Source organism: Atractosteus spatula, chromosome 11 (assembly GCF_055471065.1).
Source record: "Atractosteus spatula isolate fAtrSpa1 chromosome 11, fAtrSpa1.hap1, whole genome shotgun sequence".
Classification (NCBI taxonomy): Eukaryota; Metazoa; Chordata; class Actinopteri; order Semionotiformes; family Lepisosteidae; genus Atractosteus; species Atractosteus spatula.
Genome location: NC_142716.1, coordinates 5,962,902 through 5,987,010, shown reverse-complemented (window position 1 = coordinate 5,987,010; position 24,109 = coordinate 5,962,902). Strand labels below are relative to the sequence as shown.

General features: G+C 37.3%; 1 protein-coding gene across 1 annotated transcript in view; it reads left to right on the top strand.

Annotated features, from left to right (window-relative positions):
• LOC148823403 (BTB/POZ domain-containing protein 19-like) overlaps positions 1 to 17,065 on the top strand; it is a 47,221-nt gene extending 30,156 nt beyond the window's left edge. The window contains exons 5-8 of the mRNA XM_088927446.1: positions 5,211 to 5,279; positions 9,684 to 9,815; positions 10,494 to 10,619; positions 13,345 to 17,065. Coding sequence (XP_088783572.1) covers positions 5,211 to 5,279; positions 9,684 to 9,815; positions 10,494 to 10,619; positions 13,345 to 13,482 — 465 coding nt within the window. The 3' untranslated portion in view covers positions 13,483 to 17,065. The remainder of the gene's footprint in view (positions 1 to 5,210; positions 5,280 to 9,683; positions 9,816 to 10,493; positions 10,620 to 13,344) is intronic.
• Positions 17,066 to 24,109: the final 7,044 nt, after the last annotated feature.

The following is a 24,109-nucleotide window of genomic DNA, read 5'->3' as shown; positions in this document are numbered from 1 at the left end:
CAGTTTCTTTTCTTGTTGAGAGAATTTAATGTTCTTTAAAAAGAATGCTTCATTAGTATGTAAAATCATGGTGTCAGCAAAAGTAAAATTCACAAACCATGATTTATGATCACAGGAAAAATACTTTTAATATTGTGAACTAGTAGACCATAATATAAGACCCATTGTGATGATGTGTTGTTATTGCTTTTTATAGATTTAATCTAGTCACAAACCTGGAGTAATAGCTTGTCTTTAAAGTGTCACTTTTTGGGGTTTTATCTTTGAGTTTCTAAACTGAGCTGATTTCTTATTGGAGAATGGTTTTATTAAACCCAGCTTACCAAAAGAGTCTTTTCTACCATTTGAGATTTGACATATATCTTAACACAGCATTTTGAAAAGGGCTTAATTGTGTAAATAGTTGAGTGATATTTAAAAAGTGGATCCTTCAATGTGCGTATCTGTGTTTTCCTGGATGTGATCACTTCAGCTAGAACTATGCTAGTATGACATAACTGAGCTTGGAGTCCATCGGCTTGACCTGTGAAGGGCAATGATGTGCTGAATGAAGAAAAAGAAAACACTTGATCAAGCTAATAATAATAATGATAATAATAATAATAATAGTAATAATAATAATTGCTTACACTTATATAGTGCTTTTCAAGATACTCCACTCAAAGCGCTTTTACAGGTAATGGGGACTCCCCTCCAACACCACCAATGTGCAGCCCCACCTGGATGATGCGACGGCAGCCATAGTGCGCCAGAACGCTCACCACACACCAGCTTTCAGTGGGGAGGAGAACAGAGTAATGAAGCCAATTCATAGATGGGGATTATTAGGAGGCCATGATTGGTAAGGGCCAATGGGAAATTTGGCCAGAACGCCGGGGTTACACCCCTACTCTTTTCGAGAAATGCCCTGGGATTTTTAATGACCACAGAGAGTCAGGACCTCGGTTTTAGGTCTCATCCGAAGGACGGCGCCTGTTTACAGTATAATGTCCCCGTTGCTATACTGGGGCGTTAGGACCCACATAGACCGCAGGGTGAGCGCCCCCTGCTAGCCCCACTAACACCTCTTCCAGCAGCAAGCTTAGTTTTTCCCAGAAGGTCTCCCATCCAGGTACTGACCAGGCTCACACCTGCTGAGCTTCAGTGGGCTGCCAGTTGTGAGTTGCAGGGTGATATGGCTGCTGGCCATAAGGTGTAAATGATCTCTTTTGTTGTATATTTAAAATGCTCTCATGCTTAGATTCTCTCATTCTTGGTGACTTCCACAGGCAGTGGCATTAGGATGTGTTTTCATATCTTGCATAGTCTTTGAGCACAACCTTTTGCCCAGAAAGTGGGGCATCGTGCTCATATTGTATAAAAAGGAAGTGATCCAGGACAGGTTTAAGATTGCAAAAGAAAAGATTGGTTTGTACCTTGTGGTTTTTGAATACCTTTTTTTCTGTGTAAAACACACATCTCACTGAATTAATACCATCAGTTTCTGCTGAAGAGAATGGAGTTATCTGTAGCTACTGAATTGTTATTAAGACAAGTATGGCACCTGCTTTTCAGTATGTTGGTTAGGTTCTGTCTGATTGTGCTGCTAGTCTTCTGCACTTACTGTATATTGCAGTCTAGGTGGCTTAGGAAACATTTTGTATTAACCCACACAGACACTGTATTTAGAGTGTCCCCTTAAAAGCTGTAATATAATTTGTCACTATATTTTGGATGCGAGGGGGGAGAAAACTAACTTATGTTTGTAGGGATTGTATAATTTAGCAGAAAAGAAAACACTTTGTTTTTGTTTTGTTTTAGATCTGTGACAGCCAAACATCTGATATTTTGTGTTTTAATTTTACATTTTGTGCCCCTACATTCATTTTATGAGTAAAATTCCGTCCACGGCTTTGTTCCTAGGAGAATTTAGTTTTCTCAAAAACAAAGACGTGACTACCAGAATCATATCACCACAGCTTTGCTCCACAGCTCTCCTACCATTGTGATTCACCTGTTTGTTTTCACTAATTTAATAAACTAAAGGTTTTTTGCTTCCACTTTGCTTTGTATTGTGTTTTTATGTCATTGTTTACTTAAGTGGGTGGTGCCTCTTGCTTTTTCTGTGATAGGTGAATTTATCTGCATGACCTTTAAGTGCAGATGAGAATACTGAAGACCGGTATTCGTAATGGAATTGGAAAGGGGACTCTACCATTCTATATTGAGGACTGCTGTAGAGGCGGGAAGGAAGACAATTATAACTCCAGTTAAATGCAATACTGATACATTAAGTGTCTACTGATTATGTGTCTTTTATTGTCTAATTAATATCTAATTCTACTGCAACATTGCTTGAAAGAGGAAGGGAAGATTCTGCTACTGTTTGAGCTTAGTAGAAAGTAAAATAACTACGGACTATAATTTTGTTTTTGTGATATTTGTGCTTAGGATCTTTATTTATAAAAAGCTGACAAGACTTGGCTCAACATGCTACGCGTACAGTAACTGCAAAGGGCAGAGCAGAAATAAATCAGGACCGTGCTTGACAAACCAGGGAAAGACTATGTTAAAGCTGTCGCCTTTGATTACTCGGGAAAGAAAGCTAAATAAACATTCTTCTAAACCAGGGAGGGGTGATCCTGTTCTTGCAAATCCAGTACGTCTGTAGGTTCTCTAGGTCTCTTGAAAGCTCCAGCAGCTGAAGAGCTAGAAAAGGCTGTTAAATCAATCACATTTAGCCAGCAATGAGCTGATCTTGTTAACAGTGCAGATGAAACGAACACCTGCAGACTTGCTGGACCTCTGGGACCCCGATTGCCAATCCCTGTTATAAACAGTAGTCTTGCAGGCTTTTCAGTATTAAAAAGCATCCTGTCAAACTTTTTATCGTGAAAGATTTCTATTCACTTTCTACACAAAGATAAAGAATGAAATAATGAAAGTGGTTCACCAAGGCTGTACATTTATTCTACATCTATCTTATAAAACCGGTCTTAATTTTATGTTCAACCTAATAATGGCAGCAAGACAATCCATTGAACTGTAACTGTTTTCCTTTTCCATAAATTACATGTATCCTACTAAAATTGTCTGCATTAATATTTAATCCAGAACGGAGAGGAAACTGACAGAATGGCTGTTATTCATCTGTTGACAAGTTCCCCATTCCCGAAGGAGTTATTTTATTAAAGAGTGCTACTTGAAAATATCAGTATGGTTTGTTGCTGAAACTCTGTGGCAAAGAGAAGCTGTATCCTTTTTATAAGAGATTACATACAATAAAATAGCCAATGTAATGGGAAGATTAACTTTAGAAATTCAACTGTTTTAAAACTACAGATTGAAGTATTTTCATATTTGCTTTGTAATTATTCTGTCTATGAATAGACATTATATATAAGATTAAAAAAAATAGAATTGAAGCTGATGTTTTAAACTCCAAAAATTTAATCTTTGTCCAAACATGTCCATTAACAAAACCTTGAATAAAGTCCTGATAAAAGTTCATTATCCTGTAATTTGGCAGAGGAGGGACTACAAGCACTGAAAAATAAAAAATGATAATACTGCTTAGAATTGAATTCTGAACTATGACAGAACACAATATATTTTCCTATCCTGCGGCAGGGTACAGTACAGTATGTGTTTTTATATTTTTATTACAGATTTTTAAACTTATTTTTCTCTAAGTCAAGCGGTGTTATAATTATACCACTTCCTTGTGTGTGACAGTAAAATGAAATAATGTACAGTAAGATGTGGAAAGTTTTTCTGATAAGTTTGGAATTTAAACTCTTATCTGTTTTTTCCAAGACATTCCTTGGTCTCTTGGCTGTATATAACTCTGGCGGGGTTGGGCTTTTATTGCATTGAAACCTGACTATTAACTGTATATGACCCAGCTGTTTTCATGCAGCAGTCTTGATGTAGAAATGAAAATTGGTATTCGATCTGTGTTTAAGAAACGTAGAGTCTGAGGCCTAAAACCTACCTCACAATGTTCTTCCACATCGTTATGGCTAATTCCTTTTCTGCCTGTTACTGATTTAAGGACATTATTGAATGTTATAGAGGGGTTTGCCAGTTTAATCTCTGGATTTTCCAGAGTCACAATAAAGCCAGTCTCAGGGGATATTTGCTTGTTTCTCAACCTCTCTAGTTGTTTCCTCTTTTTGTTACCTCTGGTAGCGTTAACATATATTTTTAATATAGAAATCAACATTCACTTCACAGTCAGAGGATAATAGCTGCAAAGCACAAGCAGGATAAAAGCCCCTGTGTATTGTAAACAACTTAAAAGTAGCTAAGCAATGCATATGTAATAAAAGACATGGAGTTTATTTTCTCTTCTCTTTCTGCTTTCAAACAAAGTCTTTAAAATAGGTTGGAGTGGGGAGCGGCATCAGTTTGCAAGCTGCAAAGGAACAAGTAGAGGTTAAATCCGCACTGGAAAATAGAAAACGCAATTTTTCAGATGTGAAACCCTGTTTAGGTTTGTGGGGCAGTGAAGGAGAGAACGAAATTTGAGACAGAGGGATGGTTAAAGAGGACAAAGGATTGAGAATCCGCGAATGGGCACACCAGGAGAGAAATGGGATCCAGAGAGATGGGAAAACTGGGATAAAAATTAAAAATTTTCAAGTATAGAAAACTGATATCTGATATAAACTGATATCAGTCAATGGAAAGATTTAGAATAAACAGGTAAAATAGATGAAAATGGAATTAGTAATCCCCTCCCCTGTATACAGGCCGATCCTGTGCTGTACTACACTGGAACACAAGCTTGTCACTGATTCGCCCATTATAGATTCCATGGTTAAACATTTTATTTTGTTTCCCCTTAGAATATTCCCAAAAGAAACCAACCTTTTGTCACAGTATATTTTGTCATTCATCTTGAATAGTTTGAATCATTGCGTTTGTTACACGTTACATTAAGGGAACCTTAAACATTTGCATGGTCGTGGACAGATAACTGAGTGAAGGTAATTACTGAGGACCATGTTGTTCTTTAACTCTGCTGTCATTTTCATTATCATCTTTAACATGCTGCTTGTCAGTTGGACAATTTATCTCTTTGTTTTATTTCACTTTGTTCTATCAGTCTGTCAACTCTTTTTGACTCCGTCAGTCTACTGACCTGTGTAGTGGGGGGATGTTAATGAAAGGCTTTGATAATATTGCATGATGCGAACTCGTGTCACACCATTGTCTTTGCTTTTCAGGCAGCAGTGACTTATGGGCAGTTGGATATGAAGGAGAAGTGCCTCATGTTCATAGAAAACCACACTTGGGTAGGTTCTGGACTGATTTGCTGAGAAGTTTATACATTGAGCAATGTCCTGCATACATGTTATGAAATAACCGGGCAGCTTTTTTCAATCCGACTTAATTACGCTGCAAGAGTAAGAGTTACATTCCTTTATTCCGAGTAATAATTAAGTAGTTGTATACAACAAAGGAATAATGAAGTTAGATGCGAAAAAGATAATTACCATATTTTTAATACCATATTTAATGGTATTTAATTACCATTTTACCATTTTAATGGTTTTAATTACCATATTTATCACATGTGCATCTAATCCACTTTAAAACTTGTTTCTTGTAAATTCTTCATCTCTGTAATGAAGGGAAAAACTGTCTGATTCTGTCCCTAACTTTACTGTTGCTCTTAATGTTGTCTGTAGGAAGCAAGTTAGCCAATAAAGTCACAGTGTAAGTTTCCAGCTTACTTTTAACAATGTTGATTTTCCCCCTAAATAAATCTTTTTCTGGACATTCTTTTTATATTTATTACAAGAAAATTAGTTTTAATCAAGATTCATTACTAAATATTTCTTTTAAGGATGCTGTATATATTCACAACCATTTCTACATCATATGTTACTTTTCCAGTTGAGTAGACAATGTTAAGAAAAGCACAGTCTTGGAACTGACATTTGCTTTCCTGTGAATTAATCAAATTATTTAATACTGTGGTGGCCAAGCAATTAATCAGCATTTGTATCCCAAGGTTATTAAGAGTCATCTCTTCTGAGAGATTTCCCTGGTTGAGATTCAAGTCACATTACAGACCTAGGAAATCAGCTACTGTCACATGTAAATTCACATATTAATACCTCCTGTTCACCATCTGATCAGTCCATATGCTCAAATATGTAGATAGCCAACCCTTTTTTTTAGCCTGAACTTTCATTTTACTGATTTTACTTATGAGAGTGATAGATTCAATTTGCACTAAAGTTCATTCTTCTTTTTCTGTTGAATGTGTCTGAATATATTAAAGGTTTAAATATGAAAACATTGATATGCCAATCCCCTGCCCTGAACCAATCAATAGTGACGTACCATCTGCCGTAGATGCAGAACTGTACAGCACTGAAACATTATTTACATAATTGCATCACATTGTGCAATTGTTTGGTAAAGGTGGTCAATGTCTTTGACTCCACTATAAGAAAACCTCTTTAGAAAACAAAATTTGACCGACTTACCCATTCAATGATGCAAGACTTGTGATTCCAAAGCAGACAAAGGTGTGAATTCCTTGGACATTTGATTAAGTATTAAAGAAGAAGTGAGCTTGCAGCTTTTACTACATGAATCTTCAGTCTGAGAGCGTTTTTCGACTTCATATTCAGTGGATGTTGTCTGTTTGATCTAGATCATGCATAGAAGTGAATTTCTCCAGGAGACACCTTCAATACAGAATCAGAACAAACGTTTTTGCGTTATGTTATCGTTATGTACAATAACACCATCTTTTCACAGTATGTGCACAGTCTACATTCTGAATTATTTACCTTTATCATTCACATGGGAAGTGAATGTAATTGTTTTCTTTACTGCCTAATATAAATGAGAAATGTGAGATTGTAGTAGTTAAAGATGTAAAATGGTTTTAAGAGAATAACTTTTGATATGCATCTCACTTATATAATGAGCTACTCATATGTCTCTTGCTTTTAATAAAACTCTTAATTTAGAATGCAAGGTAGCTTTTCACTAATTTAAAAAAGAAATGATGAAAGTGTGAAAGCATTCTTGGTGTAATCAGAAATGTGTGATAATTAGCAGTTGCCATCCTATCCATTTCCATGTACAGCTTCCCACACCTTGAGGTTGATCATCTTGAGCTGAGGAACTCGTTACTATGGAAAACATCAAAAACCTGTCATCACATCCTCTTTTTTCGGCTGCATGAGTCATTTTACTTAATGCATATTTATTTTTCTTCCCTCCCTGTCCTTAAATCAACACACCCCCAAAGTGATTGTGGAAGCTCAGGATCAAGGTTGCCAGAGCTGTATTGCTCAGTGGGACTCCAAGCAGGAAGACTGCTGGTGTTAATAGCAAGGGCTGGATCCTGTGAATGAGTCATGTGGTTAAGATTGAAACAACTCCCTAATAGGATCCCTGAGTCCTGCGTCTTTTAATTAGATGCAGAATGCACCATGCTGGTTATGAAACAGCTTCCTGTAAGATGAATGGCTCATCTGCTCAGTTTAAGTTCTGCAGGTTAAAAAGCAAAGTTTTTTGAGACTTTATGTTAAAGGGGAATTGTCAAAGTTAATACACATTTAATTGTATAGCTTGCCTGTGTCTGAATATTTATAATTAAAACAGGTCATCCCTCTTTACCTCTCCTGGCACAAGGACTGTTGTGAGTTTGCTGAACAATAGATTGACCATAACTTGGGGATATAAAAAGTACAATGATGAATTCGAATAAAATAAACGAATAGAAAATAACACGTCTTGGGACCTGCGGAGGCCTCTGACTTGTGTGTTTGCTCTGTTGCAGCAAATGGTATTTCAGGCTTTGACAGCTGTTGTACCTGCTGTGTTTATGGGATAGAGTGAAATGTATTAGTAGCTACTAAACACTTCACACGTTAAGTCACACATTACAAGCCTGAGCAATTCCCATTTCTTTGCGAGAAGGGATTTTTGAGTTGTCTCACCTCAGCACGACCTTCCTTTAAGAGCGCAAAGCTTGTGAAGACATGCAAAAAATAGCTCCCAGGCTCAGGCCAGCTCTGATTTTAAATTAATGAGTTTAGCTTATTGATCCACTTTATGGTGGGGCGAAGTCAGTGACAACACTTTCTTGTTTCTTTTTGGCACAGTTAGGATAAGGCTGAAAACAGTGCAATAATTTACGTTTAACTTATTTTAGATGCAGAAAATCAGAAAATTAGAAAATCAACCTGTTAAATGAAATAGGATGGACATTTAATCTTGAAACGTTCTGTATGCACAGTGACGTCTGATGAGTAAACTAAGTTTAGCTTAGTTTTGCCTTTAAATTTTTTCTTTCACTTGTCTTGCACTAAATCTTAAAAGAACATAACATTTTTCTTCTGCTAAAGAACGTTGGTTGAATTTGTTGTGGAACTGATTTATTATTACAGACTGCATAGATGGCAATTTGCAATTTAAGAAACACAATTTTACATTTAATGTTAAATTACTTACGGTACATACACTGAATAGAATTAAATAATAATCCTCACACTTATTTAGTTATTTTCTGGACACTCCACTTAAAGCATTTAACAAGTAATGGGGACTCCCTTCACCACCAACCAATGTGCAGCCCCACCTGGATGATGCGACAGCAGCCATAGTGCACCAGTACACTTGGCACACACCACCATTAGTGGGGAGGAGAATAGAGTGATGAAACCAATTCATAGATGGTGATTATTAGGAGGCCATGATTGGTAAAGCTCAGGAGAAAATGTGGGCATTCCACTGGGGTTTAACACCTATATTCATTTCAAGAAACACCCTGGGAGTTTTAATAACCATGGAGAGTCAGGACCTTTACCTCTCACCCTAAGGACAGTGCCCTTTTTTACACCATGGTGTCCCCGTCACTATACTGGGGCGTTAGGACCCACACAGGCCGCAGAGTGAGTGCTCCCTACTGGCCCCACTAACACCTCTTCCATCAGCAACCTTAGCTTTCTCAGGAGGTCTCCCATCCAGGTACTGGCCAGACTCACACCTGCTGAGCTTCAGTGGGCTGCCAAATGTAAGTTGTAGGGTGATATAGCTGCTGGCAATACAGTAAAGAATAAGAACAATAAATAATACTTCAGAGAAGTTAGAACTGAAATAAAACTTGAGAACAGGACACTATAAAAAGGGGCACTTGTTTGCTCCTGTTTTTAAAACCAGTGTGCCTGTGTGTCTTAATAGTGGATACAATTTTACAACATTGTATAACCAGAATAACAAAGCTACTTTCCACCATCCTAAGCACAGTTCTCTCTGAGTGTGCTTTAGAAACTGAAACATTCATGTTAACTCATTTGGACCAACTCTATCTAATCTTGTAAAGTGTTTACCTAGCAACCATATAAGCAGTGTATGAAAAGGTTGTCTGATACTGCAGTGATATCAGATGCAGATGCTGTTTGTGTCAGGCTAAGTAGTGTCAGAAAGTGAGGGATCTCCCCAGGGGGTCGAAGTCATTGTCCGCTTATCTTCTGTTTTTTTTTTCATATTTCTAAATAAAAATGAATACAGCGGTTAGAGCAAACTGTTTTCAACATGTACCCCAATGAGGTACAAGTTGCAAATATGTCATCCTAAAAATCCCTCTCTTTTTCATTTACCACAGCTTTAAACTGCTTCTAAGATTATTTCAAATACAGTATCTCTGACTTTTGCTGTCATGTTTGTAGGAGATTGTAAAGACTCAAGGCTTCCATGAGCTCTCTGATATGGCGTTGGTGTCCATTCTGCAAAGTGACCTGCTGCTGATAGACGAGCTGGACCTTCTGTGTGCTGTGCGTGAATGGGCACACGTCAATTCAGTACGTATCTCCTGCAAGTTAAAACAAACAACAGAAGCCTAGGCTGAATATAGGGGAAAAAAAGAGGATTTTAAACAAAAGACTTTTTTCTTTACATCTGAAGGTGGCATAGAATTGCAGAGTGAAAACTCTTCTTGTGCTGAGAGATTTGACCCTGTTTCTATGGAGACGGTAACCTTGTGGCTGTGCTCGAGTCGAATGTCTTTAGCGGAACTGGATGAGTGCCACACCTTGAGCCCAAGCCCTTTAATGAGACCAGCGATGAGAGTCCTGCTCTTTGTTCAGCCTTATCGAAACTGTTACTCCTTTGAACTAAAGCATGTAGTTTGTATAACAGTGCTAATTGCATCCATCAGAAGTGACCTGCATGCATGCACCTTTTTGAAGCACTGATTGTGATAAGTGCTTGATGATTATTCTTGTGCAACATAATCATTCCTGATCTCTGACTGTACTGTACGAAATGAGATAATGTTACCATTAACTGTAACCTGTTTTACGACTAATCCCAAGATCCATAAATCAACATTTCTGGAAGATAAGCTTTCTATTTTAAAACGGTATCTAAGGGTGCTCTTTCCCTTGAAATCCAAGGAAGAAAATGGAGGTAGTTTAAGACAGTGAAAACGAGTGAAAAGTATAACTAAATTTGGCCTTTGTGTTATGAATGGTTTAAAGGTGGTTCTGGAGCTGCCCATTCCTGATGTAGCCAAAGATGCTGTGACAAATTTGCGACTGTCCCTGCTGTCCCCTGAGGAACTCACCAGCCTGGAGAAAGAAAATCACAAAGACGGTCTTATTCCTGTATGTATGCACACAGTCGATAGAAGCTCAAGACCTGGGGTTTATGCAAGTCTTAGTTTGTCACTTACCACCACATCTCAAGCAACAAACTGTCTTCTGCAGATCTTGCTCACAGTTGCAGTGAGTGGGTGCAAAAACCTTTTGAGGTTACACACTTCAGTTGAACTTTTCTGCCCCATACACCGTTTCGTCCTTGTCTCTGAAAATTAAACATTTACCTCTTCGCATATGTTAACTTCATGGGGACTGTTTTAAATCCTGTAATCTTCTTGGAATGTTAAATCCAAGCCAAATTAGCATACTTTATTATGTTCTGATCTACTTGTAGATGTCTAGAACTTACATGAAGTTAAAAAATTCAGTTTTTGTTATAATTATATCTGCAGACTCTCTGACTGAATATTTTAAGTGGAATCAATAACTGAGCACTACTGTTTCTTGCTGTCACAGAAATAGTGCTGCTTTACAACTACCAGGTCAGACTCTAAGGGTAGTTTTGTAGACCTTGATTTTTAATAAACACCCTTGCCTAAATTAGTATTAAGTAGTCCTGGATATGTGATAATTAGTTGTTAAAACCAGATGTATGTGAATATTAATTGCTATTCATTCTAAATTTGGTTTCCCCCAGAGTGAAAGAGATTTGTTCTAAAATTGTCTAAGTTTGTAGTAATTTTAAAAGGCTTCAGCCCTATATCTACACTTTTTTGTTGACTTAATCAGAACATGTTCTAAACAGCTTTAGGCTTAAATTGAATTCTTATCCTTAATGGTCATTTACAGCCCACTGCAAATTACAATGCACCACTTCTTATACTTTGCCCTTCTTTGAACTGATGAATTTTGAGCTACAGTGGAATGAAGTAGTTACACTGTGTGAGAGGTTAAGTAATGTTATATATGTATTCCATGGATCAAGAAAGAATACTGGAGAAGAGTTGTGTGTCCTGGTGCTTTTCTTATTTCTGTCAGGCAATTGAGATTTTAGATGCTAAAGCCAGCTACTAATGACAACCATTACCTTTAAATTTTAAGGGATTAGTTTAATACCCTTTACAAAGTGTTGGAAGGCCGCCTGCCCAAAGGGAGGTAGGATTAATGTGATGTGCTGAATACCAATGCTAGAAATCACAGCAGTGTCCTGGTGTAATTGGAATGCAGGTGCTGTGACAGACGTTAGTGATGTCATGTGCGAGTCAGATATCCTGCATATGAAGGCTCCTAAACTTTGCTGAGATTGTTAGGATATAACAGTGTAAAGTGTTAGCACATTGGCTGTTTGAATTTCCTTATGAATTCTGAATGAATAGGTTGCTGATATTTTTTCAAAGTTGTGAGTTTATTGCCAGGTAAATTATTAATTTTATGTTCGCATTAGGCAGCCTTTTTGCTTGCTTTTTTGATGTATCAGGTATTAGCTGCAAAATAAATCTAACACTAGTCCAGTTCAGTACTGTTTAACTGATATGTACAATCTACATCTACCTGTAGATCTACCCAATACAGCAGATGTTGCAGATATGGCTACTGTTTTTAGTTGTTTCTAAAAAAATCTTAAGATTTTTCAACCATTTTTTTTCTTTGTGGTATTGCTCTGGTAACGTGAAGAGTTAAAACACGCAGAACTAATTTTTTGTGGTTAGCATTTTTGCTAGCAGTCAAAATTAATAGCATTGTTACCACAGTGTTTTTAATTTTTTTGTGGTAATTTGTTTCTTGAGTCTTGCTGGTGCAACAATATGCTTGCATGTGCAGTACCTCTCGTATATGTAGAAAGAGACTTGTTGTAAGTGAACATACAACCATTGCATTTCTGAAAAAGCATTATAATCACCTATAAAAACCAGACCGATAAGTGGAAGAGTAGGTTTGCAGACAACCGTAAAACACAGTCATCATAAATATGAATTCTATTTGGCTTTTGAGACATTTGCAGAAGCACTGCTGCCAGCAGTTAATAATGTTATTGTGAAGGTTAAGAGAAGCCAGAATACCATCATTCACATCCTTTGACACCGTCAGTCAAGAGAACAGGCACTTTGTTCTGCAAAAAGATGTGTGGAAGCCTTAACAGATCATTTGGAAATTAAGGCAGAACAAGACAGCACCGACTGGAACCATTAGGGCAACCCTGGGTACAAAGAATCAAAATAAACATCACTGCTTATGCAAAGAAACATCAGTCTTCAACAGGCCACGCACTCCTATAGTAATGTCACCTAGCAGTCCAGGTTATGGGGGTGTTTCTTTAACCAACAAGACAATGTTCTTTTGTTGGGTATCTGCTAGCCTTTTCTAATGGTCATTTAAAGAGGGAAGTGCAGTTGGTGAAGACAGTACTTCAGTTTACAGTACCCATCTAGAACAAAAATACTGTAAAATAGAGATATTTTAAAATATCTACTATACCATATACGTATATACAGGGTTGCGTATTCACCATGAAATGTGTTAGAGATTGTGAAGGATTCTATTTATGACAGCATTTACAAAATGTCTTTTGACTGCCTAGACTGAAATGAAAAAGTGACTATAAAAAAGACATTGAAGAAGCGTGCATCTGTTAGGGTTGGGAGTTTGCGCTTGCCGTCAACACGGCACAAAAGAAGATGAATACATCGCCTCTTGCCGGAGCCGAAGGAGCGACAACCTGGGCTCCGTTCCGCGGTAGCAAGAAAATCAATTTAACAGGTTAGACAACGCCATTTTTTGTTCGGTCTGGCAGGTGGAGCAGATTGCGGCGGCCTGGAAGTTCCACGCGCTGAAGAAAGGCAGCCGGGGGGCCCGGTCCCATCTGCTGCGGAGACGCAAGGGCACCCGACCGCGGGACCACCACCGTTACTTAAACCTGCAGCGCAAGTGAAAGGGTCAACCCGTCCCTTCCGCACCACAGAAAGGAGATGACAGGTCCCATTCACGCAGAAGGGAACTGCTGCTAGACGGTCCAGGCTGGGATATGCAAAACAGGGCCGCCCTCAGCCTGGGCCCCAGCAACGGTTTTTCAATTGAATGAATCACATTAGTCTAATACATGCGCAGGGTACGTGCACCTGTCTCGAGACGCATTAAGGTATTGATGTGTGCAAAAGAGGAAGGTTAACAGGAGCTTAACCTTTTTTATTCCTTGTTCTGGCCAAATATGCCGTGTTCTCCAGACGTACTGGGACAACACATTACGACTTGTTATTTTACAGTTAAGCAATTTGTATCTGTCATCATGAGATTATTTACAATAAAATATTTTTGATACTACCATGAATACATCTGATCAAATTGGGGGGAAAAAAAACATACTTTGTGTTCCTCCTATTGATTTTAAGTGACCATAAGTATTGGGACACATTCATTTTAATGCTTTCTGTGAAAGTTAGTTTCGGTCACATATCCCTTTGAGTCAATAACGGCATGAGGTCTCCAACCTTCTGAGCTCATCAAACTTTTCGTGTGAACATTTGACATGCTTTGCTGCAGCCACATTGAGTTATTGCCTGTTCTTGGGTTGTTCCGACTTCAGTCTTCTCTTGAGCATGTTAAAAGTGTGTTCAATTGGATTTACATCTGGAGATCGACTTGACCAGCCTAGGTTTTTCTACTTTTTCTGCTTTTGTTGAACTGCTTGTTTGCATTGGCCTTAAAGGGGAATTGCAATAATCATTTTTATATTTCAGGGATAAAAAGAATTGACATTGGCGAGTGCATTTCAAACCACAATGAAAGTAAAATGTACACAGTAATGTGTAAAACCTCCAATTTACATCGCAAAAAGAGAAAGTTTCCAGCTATGCGTAGCACCATATTGCCGTCATTGTCTGTGATTCAGAATGAGGCAACAAAACATCCAGTGATGTGAAACGAAACTATTACATTGTAAACTAGCAGGCATGCGAATACATCCCTTTTAATCCAATAGAAAAATTGCTTTTGACTTTGAGACGGTTTCGCCGACAAATACTACTTGTTAACTGCATGAAGATCACATTGGAACATTTCTGTGGTCAAATGTCTGCTGCACAAATCGTACTTATTCCCTTCATTACATTAGTCATTACAATGACTAGTGAGCAGGAAGGGCCCGTGGCAAGACCAGCGGTTTGCGATAACATGGCAACCATACAGTACTTTCAGAAAGTTCACAATTTGTGCTTAATTGGGAATTTGTAAAATTTTAGGATACTGTCAGTAAATTTATTTTGCTACCCAGATTTAATAGCTGATCTGAGAAATTGGGACTGCAGTTCCCCTTTAAGCTTTGGGTCATTGTCATGCTTCATGGTGAAGCACTGCCAAGTAAGTATGGAAGCCTTTTTCCTATATAAGAATTAATCACTTATCAGAGAAATACTATTAAGGTTCGCAGTCTTCAGCCATTATCATTATTCATTAGCCTTATGTAGATAGAACTTGGACAGAGCCCAGCTGTGTAATGATTTTCCCTGCCATCTGTATTTTTTAAAAGAAATTACTGGAATCCTTAACATATGAGCTGAAGTGAAGCATGCCAAAGGCAAAGGTATGGATTCTCTGAGCAGTCAATTTAACTGACATATTACATTTTGTTAGTAAATGTACCTGAATGTCTTTTAATTTTTAAGGAATATTTTCCATCCTAGAGAACTTTAGACAAAGTAAAAATAATCCTTTTGCATTTCATAAAAAGACAGTCTAAATGAGTAAATATGTGACTATAATTATTGCTGGCATGAATATTTATGTTATTTCACATATTGGGCAAACATAAAAACTAGGCAGCAGATCACATATCCTTGGATGTCATTTTCTGTATAGCAGCTTTAAATAAGGCAAATAAGAAATACATTCTGTCACTTTCTTTAAGCATTCACCTGTTCTACCACTGTGTTATATTGCAATGGAAATATTATTTGACTCAGGACCACAGGAATCCCAAGGAAGACAATTTTGAAATGTAACCATACAATTCAGAAATGGAAGTGTAGTCAGACTTATATTTTTTTTAAATCTGTACATCTGTAAAAAAACTTAAGCTTTTGAAATCAGAGAAGTGTTATTGATACAAAACATGTGTAAGATGATTTTTCAGAGTCTTGACCCCCCTTTCTCACCATTTTCATCATCCTTTGGGTAGGACTGAGACCAAAACCCTGCGTGTAAGGTTGTCCAGTATCAAATATAAGTTAAGTTCATCTTTAATTTATATTCATGTGGTGTGTCTCCAAGGTTGTCATGTTTTGTTAAATCTGAAGGTTTCCTGATTGTGTATTCTTTTTACCATCTATAGTATTATTAATGCAGACCTTTTGCTCATTACTGAGGCTCTGCAGTTATATTTATTCAATGTTATGACAGTTGACAACTGCCAGAAATTATTGATGGCAAGAATCACCTCTAATATTTTGGACAATATGTTAGTAGACTTGTCAACTAAGTTTCCTGTAGCTTTTTTAGTAGATGATCTGTTCTCATTTGTTATATTTATTGTTGACTTTTAAAGGACAAACTTCAGAAGCTGACCTTTAAATGTTTTAAAGCATAAAAAGTACTTAAAATGAATACTTGTTTGAAATATTCGAAAACAATTTAGAAGTAGAAGTAGTACTTGTAACGAAACTAAAATGTATCCTTTGACATTTATGTTTTTTAGTCGATTTGTCAATTAAGTTGTATCCAGCCTTGAATGGGTAAGGCTTAGAATGCCTAGAACAATCGATCAGAATGAAAGGGTTGGTTTTAAAATGCTTAATCAGAACCAGTCATTAAAAGGGAATGTCAGGCAGGAGGCAATAATGGGTTGAACAAATAAAAACTTCCCCATTGAATGCATTTTAAACAAATGACCACATCGTATGGTATGTAACTTCCAATTAGACTATTTTTTATCCAAAGAGGAACCAAAGGGAAAGTTTGTAAAAATCCTGTTTGTATTTCATTAGATTTTTACAAACAAAGGAACTTCAGGGCAGAATGCATTTTTGTTTTCTACAGTTGTATTTTTGTCTTCCAGAAAATCTTCTCTCTCCCTCATATATGAGTGCATGACAGACTGGAAAAAATGTGGGGATTTCCCTGTGATAACTTAAATTCCTTTATCCTTTTAAACTGCCACAACAGAGAGCCTCCATTAATGAATAACCCAGAAGCAGGCAGCTGTGCAGTCATACCAGGACTTTGTGAGCTGCTTTCTAAATATTTCATATCTAAAAAGAACAAAGCTGGAAATTCAGTGTTTTCAGCGTGTTTCAGTAGCTTCACCAAAGACAGTTCTTCCAGCCTTTTGTGATGTGTTGGTTTCTGAATCATTCACAATCCAAACAAAAGTTGTATTAATTTAGCATACTATTGTATAGCTTGGATATATGCAGGAATGATATGCTGAAACAAAACAGTTTACTTGTTTTCCTGTTTGTTGCCATGAAGACCTCTGACAAGACATTGCAACTGATGTCAATAAATATTGCTGTTTTTTATGATTCTTGTCTTGTTTAGCATATTTGTCATGAGTCTGATTTCTATTAACTGTTCTCACAATAGCATGTCATGCTTTTATATTACAGCTAAATGGATACAATCAGAAAACAAAGGGCAGAGTTTGCCCCAAACTGCCCCAAACTGCCCCAAGCCCCATGTAGAGATACATGTTGAGAAGCATTTATTAAGATCTGCATTGCCCAAATAAGAAACAAGTTTCATGGCAGCATTTTAACATAATCGGGGGATCTCCCTGTGTTACAATCATGTGCCTGTTTTAAGAGGTTATCCACGGACATGAAGAATATGTTTAATGCATTCTGGGGGGATTTCCCAGTTTAGTTATTAACTGTGACACAATGAAACTGTTTCATTTCCAAATGGGCATAGAATTTGATCAAACAATTCCTTTTCCCTTCAAAGTTCTGCCATAGCTCTCAGCCCTCATAATGCAGATTGTGTCATAAGCATGAATATCGGGTTAAAGTTCTATTATACCGCATACTGTATATATTACAGGCCTCGGTGGACATGACACAGTTTTGTAATCTTGACATCCTAGACTCTAGCATCTCCTGTTTGTGCATACCTTGCTTTTTGTGACCAGAATTTAATGAAATGAAGACTTTCAGGTATTGTTGTGGCAAGAATCATTGAAACCTAAACTCTGTGTCTGTGACTCGAGGCTGAAAAAAAATTTGAAACCTCACTGTTTTGCCTTTCCATATCTGAGCTCAATGTTTTTGGAAACGTTAGGTATTTCAGAACTGCATTCAAGTCTTGGATTAATCAGTAAATATTACATTATGTGGAAATGTAAAAAAAAAACAATGTTTGGGTATTTAGAAACAGGTATTTAATATTTAGAAACCTTAAATCCAGGAAAGTTATGCTTGATATCTACAATACATTAGTAAAATCTCAATTGGAATATTGTGTTCAGTTTTGGTTACCACCACAAAAAAATATTGTCTTAGATATTAATGTTGAGAAGATTTGATCTTAGTATATAAGATCCTAAGGGTATAAATATGATAGATCCAGATTTTTTTTTTAAAATTCAGTAGCAAAGAAGAATATGGGATCACAACAGGAAGGAAACTAAAGAAGAATGAATTTAAGGACAGGGAATTCTTTTCAAAATGAGCTGACTCAGAAAAGGTCCCCATGCTGTGGGTGCTTTTAAGAAGCAGTTGGCCAAAATTTTAGTTTCAGTTATGTACTAAACTAAGAAATGATCAAGTCCGAATGGCCTACTTTTGTTTACGTTCTTTCTTCTGTTCTTATACAGCCATCCTTTCAGATTTAATCTCCTCGGTTAAAGCAAAAAGTTATTCCACTTTCTTTTCCCATTCAAAATACATTTCTTATTACTTAAATCTTCTTAGATTGTCCATGGTAACCGTGATGCTTAGTGATGATACTTTGGTAATATTTTGATAGAATACATTTAAGCATCAGTCATGCCTGATACCTGAACTCTACAGAGGCTATTCTTCTGCATAAAGTAAGAAATTCAAATTCCTCGTTCCTATATGGTGACCCAATGATTTCTGCTGCAATTTTCTTAATAAGTGCAGCTGAACTATGTTGAATGTTTAAGGCTGAATATTATTACTGCATTTCTGCAGTTCTGTATTGGTACTGGTATATCTACTTGCAGTTAACAATGGCAGTTCTCACTTTCAGCAGAAACGTACACATTTTCAGTGAAGTAGAACTTATAAAACATTATTTTCCTAAGAGCTGAGTGGTTATTAAACCAGAAAGTATAAAATGATCTATAGAACTGACAAGCAGCACGGCAAATGAACCAAGACTGACTGTATGTCATTGACAGGGATCACACAAGCTTTGATAATTTCCCATTGTTTGGTTTTTCCCCTGAACATCTCGCTTTGACCAATACGATAACTATTTTTTTTGAGGGACTGCCTTAAACAACTGTGGAGGTGTTTACAAGCAACGTAGGAAAACTTATGATCAGCACCTTCTCACTCTTTTTTGTAAACCATTTTAACTCATCCTCTGCAGGCTTGTGTTATTTTTCCATGTTTGTCAATGGGACAGGAATTCTTAAAAATACAGGTGTTTATCCTTCCATATATATACAAGTGCATACAGTAGGTCCAAAGAAGGAAAGAAAATAAAACTGAAAAAGTGCAAATGGTCTATCCTTTTTGTTCTCATTGAATGGATACTACAGCAGCTTTTCCCTCGTAGATGTGTATTCCCTGCTGTCTGCAGTGACAGGGGATTAACCAGGGTCTTTACTGGAAAGTGCAGCTGGTTGTATTCTCCACATTGGACGGGCCTGAATGGATCTGCCAGGAAAAGTATCTCGGCTGCCAGGTTCAATGCTGGAACCATTCCTCTTAATGCTTTTAATCACTGCAGTCGCGCTGCCAAAGAAGAGCTGCTGGGAAGCTTATTTACTGCCGACATCTTTACTATAAAGGAAGCAAGCAAGCTGTAAAAGTGGATTAGCAGATATTTATAGGAAGGAACTATTTCTTTGCAAATTGCTCAAGTGCCACGTGTCGCAAAATAAATTAGAGATGACTAGTCACTGCTTCTTCCCAGTTATCTTACAGTTGGGTTTTTAAGTATTTCAATACAAGCCATGTAGTTGGTTCAGTGACAGATCTTTGCGTATCTTTACTTCGCTGTATCGGTTTAAGAAACTGTAATGGCAAGTTTGCTTTTTACTTAACAAAAGATGTCAGTATTTCAGTGTTTCAGACATGGCGCTTATACGTAGTCCCGCACAACGTGAAGAGGGAAATTTTGTAGTCTTCTTATCAGATCGTGGAGTGTGTCCTCTCTGTTTCAGAGATGATGTATTACAAGTCACCATTCAAACTGTGAATGTTAGTAATTTTAGTTTGTTCCAAGTCAGCTCAGTTGTTGCTTAGTGTATGTTCTCTATTCAAATTTAAGGTTTTATTTTTAATATTTAATATTAATTTTGCTTTATTAAAATGTAAACCAAAAATTGCTTTGGAAAAAAATGTAATATTCATATCTTGGAATGTTCTGTAATTATGATAGTCCTTTTTAATAAGCATTGGGTGTAAACTCCTGTAGGCATCAGTTGTGTACTTGGCATTCTGAATGTCATTTACCATTGAGTTTTGTTTTGGTTGTTAGAGCCTCACCCTACAACCATTTTTTAAGGAGACTGTTGTTCTTACATCTTGAACTTCATGGTGAACAAAATTGAACATGGCATGTGATGATCATGACTAAATACATTTAACTTTTTTTCTTAACACAGTTTGTTTTCTCTTGATCAGAGCGGTTTTGTTTATATAGCACCAAGCATTCGATATATATCTGTTTTGGAGACCATGACCTAACAACCCCTTTGTAAATGATGGGACCTAGGTGGTCCACTTCAGAGAAGGTATCTCCGAGAGATGACATGATTAATGATACCAGCAGCTGAAGATCAGAGAATCTTTCCTGCCTCTCAGCAGTATCTCTTGTCTTGCTTCCACGCACACAGGGATGTATGAAACAAGTCCAGACTTCACCCTTTTCTTAGGGATGTTTTAATGAAGTTAGAGGAAACTGGCAGTCGCCCAGACCTACCAGCTGGAGATGTTTGACCCTTGACCTCAAAGCAGCTGTCACGAAAGGGCATGTCCAGAAAAGCCCATCTGTCAGCTGGCCTTGGTGTCAGTGGGGCCTACTCCTTAACACTTCATTAACTGGCAGGAGGGGGCTGTTAGTTTCTCACTTTCAGTCACCCTCATTGAGCAGCAGGCATTCTGGCCCAGAGCAGCATGCAACTTTGAATGCTGTGTTGTCTGCCTATTCCTGTCACCTTAGCCACAGTGTTGGCTTTTCATACGGTGTCATTATATCATATGGTAAACAATCTCTTCTAAGAAGGATTATTATAGCCTTCTTCCATTGTTGTGGCACACAGATAGTACTAAGAAAGTAGATGCCTTGCTGTGAATATCTTATTAAATTTGGCCTTGTTTGTTTGTGTTTATGTGCCATTTTACAAAATGCACAAGCTAACGGGCTGTTGTGTTAAACTTTTTTTAACTATATTTCCAATGTTATCAATTTTAGGCCAAGAATGTACCGATTTAGTGGTCTGGATTGTTTCTGTGTGGGATGTTTTTGTTTAGTCTTTTCCAAGATGTACTAGTCTAAAGTTCGGCCTCCTGGGGATCCTTTGTCTAATGGAAGTAGATGAAGTGGCGAAAAGGGGAAAAGAAACTTTTTTCACTGAGTTGAAATGTCAAGTGTATATCCTGGGGGAAACACAAAACATGCTAGAAAAAACTGATTTTTAACTGTTAACTTCCGCATTTTATGACATTCATTGCAAATTGCATCGGCTGTCTTAGATTCCTATATTGACATCTCAGGAATTTCAGTTTAGGAACATTTTTATGACAACGCTAAACCCAAAGACAAATTTTATTTACTGATTATGTTTTTCCTAAAAAGACATACAAAATTCACACTTATCTAATCATTCTACACATCTTGCTGCCATCTTACAGTTTTTTGTATTTACAGTGGCTATCAAAAGGATTTGCCCCCTTGGACATTTTGTTATATTTTATTGTGTTACAATATCGAATATCATAATGTATTTAACTGGGAGATTGATTGATTGACAGGAAACAGAAAACCATATAAAATCATACTGAAAACAAAATTCTACAGATCCTCCTAAATTTAATTGAAATATAAAATAGTAAATAAGTGATTGCATAAGTATTCATCCCTTTTACTAGGACAGACCTAAATAGGCTCTGGTGCAACCAAATGTCTTTTTTGCGTCAATCAATAGCAAAAAAAAAATCCCAGATATATACATTTTGATTCTGCACTGTACCCAGCATATTGTAACATTAAATATGAAAAAATCCAAAGGGGTGAATAATTTTGATAGTCACTGTGTTTATACATTTGATGTAGTGGCTTAATTTTAGAAGCCTTGATAGTCAAACACTGATTTCAGTGTTTCTGTTATTTTGAGCTTCATCAGAAACTAGAAATCCCAAGGCTCGGATACCATTCATTCGTCTTCCAGTTTGATATTTTAGTAGAGCACTAGGATGGGAAACAGGAAGTTCTAATCCCCTGGAATTGCTGTACAGGTCATTTATAACTAAGGCCAGGGATAATATTATGTGATGGGTACCAGTACATTGACACTGTGTGTTGTTCTGTTTATAACAGATTCTATGCATTTTGTAGGTGTATTATGTGTGTTTTGACTTGGGAGGGAAAGTAATTGTAAGACAATTTTGGAATTCTGGGGGGCACTCTTTATCTTTTGTTTGATTTCAAAATCAAAGAGAGCAGTTCAAGTCTGTTTAGATTGAATGTCAATACTTTACAACTAAATGTTTCAGAAATAGCTAATGAATAAAAGTCAATGTTTAAAAAAAAGATGATTATTTACAAAATCTAAGTAATGGCATCCCTAAGGCACTCTAGTACTTTGATGCACCTTTTTACTGGTTATTCTAAGTCTTTTAAGAAATGCAGAATGAAGCCGTGTTGTTTATATTTCAGTAGCTACTTTCTTTACACCTTCAAATCACATTACAAACCTCAAGTTCCTTTTGTTAGGAAAATGCTTGAAGGTGAAAGTGTATCATATTGAAATAATGGTCCTTTTAATTTCCCCACATGTGCTTCCCAAAAGAGGAAATTAGAGTAGTGCCTAAAAATACCTCAAGGTTATTTTGTAAGTTAAAGTAGTAAGAATTTTTGCCTGAGGTTTGATGGAGAAGGAGACTCTTTGGTCTGATCAGGGTACTGAGAGAGATAAAGATCCAGGAGTTGTTGGAATCATGTAGATCCCACAGTCTGTGTTTCTCAAACTAAATAACAAATTTTAAGTTAAATTGAAACGATTAGATCTCATGTGTTGTAATCAAAAATGTTCAAGAGAGCTTCTATTTCAGGCCTAATACTAATCAGCTAGCATGGTCCACAGTAAATACTTGAAGCTGGATCTTTTGTTCTGTCTCTTTAAAAGTATTTCCGTAAAGATATTCATTCTAATACTTACACATCTAAGGATTTTTTTCTACATACAGTATCAATAGTGTGGGCAGGAAATGTGAACAGCACATGGAAAAGTTATTGGAAAGGAATAATGAAAAAGAGCACTAACCGGCAGGAGGTTTATATGTACAGTATCCAGCTTACTGTACCTTTTCACCTTCCACAGCACTGACAATCCAACAACAAGAACTCTGTTTCGGGAAGTTTTAAAATGATTGGTGGGGGTCTGTACTGTTTTTCACTGGCCTAGTAAACAAGAAAACCCGTCGGTACACATATGTGTGCTTCATATGCGTCGTACATGAAGGACCAAGCTGAAAACAGGAAACGGTTTATTGTGGTTTCAAAGACTGATAAAAGTTTTAAAAAAATAAGGCTGAACATGTGGGAGCAGAAAGAAAAGAGATCAAGGGTGGGGAGACGCCAACCCAGATGCTTCAGTGTCTTGTAGCTCGTGGGCGTTTTGCATCACAACCGTGTGCGTTTGTGATTGTTATGGTGAGAGACTACGTTTGCTGTGGCGAATGGGAGGAATCCCCAGCACTCCTCCCCCAGCTTTTATCTGCTAGACAACCGAGCCGTGGGGGCAACCATGCCATGACGAGGCTGGTATAGAATTGAAGGGGAGGGGCGTTATGACTGCTTGCTTCCCCACAACCTAGAGTTACCCCACCACGCTTTCAGGCAGCCTGCGTGTGCTTCCAGAGCACGTCAGAGGGAGGAAAAAATAAACATACTGTACTTTGTCCATCTACACAGTATGGCTGGCTGGCATTTCATACCTTTACAGAAATGAAACCATCTTTGTGTTTTACTGTTTCGGAAAGATGGGCTAGCACAGTGAGCCCTTTGTTCAGTTAGGCTACAATAATACCTCAATTTTAGTGTTTTCAAAATGTGTGCCAGAAACTACAGCGGTGGCTTTGTATGTAAAAAAGGGCATGAAATAAAAAAAAACCCTCAATTATCTTCGTTAGCAGCTGCATTAAATCACTTTT